Genomic DNA, 2,981 nt, shown 5'->3' with positions numbered 1-2,981 from the left:
GTCCCCACATTTGGATGGTGAAGCGCTTGAGCTGGAAGGCTCTTCAGTCACAGTCGAGTCCAGCAGCGGGCACAGGGCCAGCACACGCCAGGTGCTCAGTTAATATTTACTGAATGGACAAAGCTGGGGAAACTGCCCCCCTCTCACTGAGGCAATAAACCCTCAAACTCCCAGCTGTGGGGTGAGTACAGAACAAGGGTCCCTGAAGGACACAGCAGAATGCCCCACTCCTTTATCCAAACCCCGAAGTCGCTAGTGGGTTTGAATCGCTGGTTGATGCTCACAGCACCGTGCCACCAGGACCCCTTCCCAGGTTTCTAAAGTATGAAGACTTCAGTGCTGGTGGCTTAGGTTTCCATCCCAAGAAAGCGAGACACGTGTGTACCAAAACATACAAGTCATTATTGTACAGCTGGAGGGGGTGTGGTCCCGGATAAGGGTCCTGGGCAAGGAGGGGCTCCCGTCTGCTTCTGAGTGGGCTCTGGGACAGGCCGGTGAGGAGCCCCTGAGCGCACGGGGTCGCCTCCTCCCCACGCTGGGACCCACAGGAGGGAATGTGGGGGAGAAGGAGGGCACCCAAGCCTTCTGCTCACTGCTCCTCACAACAGCTCTCGGCCACTGGTGGTTTTGTTGACTTTGGACAGGCCTTCCCGGAAGCCAGAGTCCGTCATTCTGGGAAGAGACCGCGAGGGGGCAGTTCCAGGAGGTGGAGGGGCTGGGCCACCTCTACCCCCTCCCCCAGCTGCAATAACCTCGTCCAGTCCATCACTTCTAGCTAGGTTGGACAGCCAGAACTGACCTCATGCATCTCCAACCCCTCCTAGAGCGGTACCAACCGGGCCCATCACCATCTAGAAGTGCCTGTGATTTCGCCCACCTTCCACCCCTCCCAAGAGCTGAGGGAGCTCTGGTGGCCTAGTGGCAAGAAACTACACTGTAAACCCAGAGGTACACAGTTCGAATCCACCAGATGCTTTCCTGGAGAAGGAGGGACAATCTCCTCCTGTACCTGTCAGATCCAATTTGACGGTACACACACACACACACAATAATAAAATAAATAAAAATTAAAAAAAAGAGCTGGCAGACCCTGCCCAGCACCCACACCCGACCACAGCCACCCCCTAACCTGACTGCCAGAGTGCGCTGACCTCGCCCCCACTCCACCCCTTCCAGAGCTGCTCAGACCCTGCCCAGCACCCACACCCGACCACGCCCACCCACCTCAACTCAAATGCCAGAAAAGTGCCCACCCGCCACCCTCAGAGCTACACTGACCTCGCCCACTGGCTCCTATCCAACCTCCAGAGGTGCAGTGACTTCACCCCATTCCGCATCTCACCCCTGCGCTGCGCTAGTACCCATCACTCCCACCCAGCTTGCACAGATGCTGTGATCTACCTACCCCACCCCAGAAACTACCCTCACCCCGCCCCGACAGCTGCCTTGGCCCAAGCCCTTCTTCAGCCTGCCCCCCACCCCCCAACCGCACTCACATCTGCTCCATCTGCACGTCGTCCTCATCGTCCTGGGGCAGCTGCAGGTACGGGTTGTCCCCTGCGGGCTGGAACTTGTAGCCGGTGAGGATGAAAAAGGCCAGTGTGGAGCCCTCCACCAGCAGCTGGGGGCAGGGGAGGGAACCACGTGAGATGCGTCCTGGTCTGCGCGCCTCCTGTACGCGGAGATTTGTGCCCCTCTGCACCGACGGGGCTGTGTCCTCCCTGTACTCGCGGGGCAGTGGTCCCCTGTAACCGCGGAGCTGTGCCCCCTCTGCACCCGCGGGGCTACATCAGTGCTGTATTCACAGGTCTGTGCCCCTCGCTGTTTCCGCGGCTCTGCGCTCCCCACCCCACCCCGACCTTTGGGTCTGTGCCCCCCTCTGCATCTGCAGGGCTGCATCCCCTCTGCACCCGCAGGTCAGCCCCCTCCCCGCCCCCGTACCCGCAGGGCTGCACCCAAAGGTCTGCACCTTGCCTGTACCCGCGAGGCTGCCCCCTCTGCACCCAAAGGTCTGTGCCCCACACCCCGTACCCGCGGGGCGGTGCCCTCCCTGCACCCGTGGGTCTGTGCCCCACACCCAGTACCCGCGGGGTGGTGCCCTATCATCCCCGCCCTCCCGGAGGCGCCCCTCTGTCACCTGGTACAGCCACTGCCACTGGAAGGGCACAGCCACTCGCAGCAGGATGGCGATGATGCGTGTGAAGTAGACGTAACAGATGACCTATGGGCAGAGGGGCGGCCTGTGCAACTCTAGGTCTGCGGACCTCTGACCATAGAAGACCCATCCCCAACTCTCAGGGTCCCCCAAACTACAGGGCCTTGCCACCGTGGGCCCTCCTGACCAAGGGTCCCCTCACAACCTGAGAAGCCCCACGTGGTGAATTCTTCCACAACTGTGGGGACCCCCTGGATCATGAATCTCCACAACTGCAGGGACCCCTCATGCAGAGACCATTCAATCAATCATGGGTCTTCTCAGTCCTGGAAACCTCCCGGCTGTGAGACTAAATAGGACAGGCATCGCCCCAGCCTGCAGGGCTCACTGCTCATGGGACCACCTAGACTGTGGGGCGCCGGGCAGTGTGAGGAGCTGGCGGTCGGGGTAGAAGGCAGAGGGATGGCAGATGGAGACACTGGGGTGCATGCTGTTCTGACCCCACTCCCCTCAGCAAGCATGAGCGGGTTTGTACCATGACGTAGTAATGCCGGAACAGCTTCAGCTTGGCCAGGTTCACTGCCACTGGGGGAGGGCAGAGAGGGGTCAGAGGGGAAGGCCCGGGGCAGACAAAGAAAGGGGGCAGACAGGGAGGGGAGGGTGCTGGGGGGCATCCAGGGACAAAGGCTAAAGGGGACATTCAGGGGACGGAGCAAGATTGATCAACGGGACAGCGATCAGTGAGAAATGTTCAGAGACTGCACCCGGGCAGAGGGCAGACAAAAGTGTTCTGGCGCGCTGATGGAGGTGTGCGGGGGGGGGGGGG

The 2,981-nt window shown here is 60.9% G+C and overlaps 1 protein-coding gene across 2 annotated transcripts in view; it reads right to left on the bottom strand.

Moving 5' to 3' along the window:
• Positions 1-599: 599 nt before the first annotated feature.
• GPR108 (G protein-coupled receptor 108) overlaps positions 600-2,981 on the bottom strand; it is a 9,067-nt gene continuing 6,685 nt past the window's right edge. For both annotated transcript variants that reach the window (XM_006896351.1, XM_006896352.1), the window contains 4 exons: positions 2,691-2,740; positions 2,138-2,221; positions 1,497-1,621; positions 600-672 (listed from right to left, as the gene is read on the bottom strand). In XM_006896351.1, the coding sequence (XP_006896413.1) occupies positions 600-672; positions 1,497-1,621; positions 2,138-2,221; positions 2,691-2,740 (332 nt within the window). The remainder of the gene's footprint in view (positions 673-1,496; positions 1,622-2,137; positions 2,222-2,690; positions 2,741-2,981) is intronic.

This window comes from Elephantulus edwardii, unplaced genomic scaffold (assembly GCF_000299155.1).
Source record: "Elephantulus edwardii isolate Elephantulus edwardi_28Jun2011 unplaced genomic scaffold, EleEdw1.0 scaffold00185, whole genome shotgun sequence".
In the NCBI taxonomy this organism is placed as follows: domain Eukaryota; kingdom Metazoa; phylum Chordata; class Mammalia; order Macroscelidea; family Macroscelididae; genus Elephantulus; species Elephantulus edwardii.
This window is presented reverse-complemented; position numbering and strand designations above follow the sequence as displayed.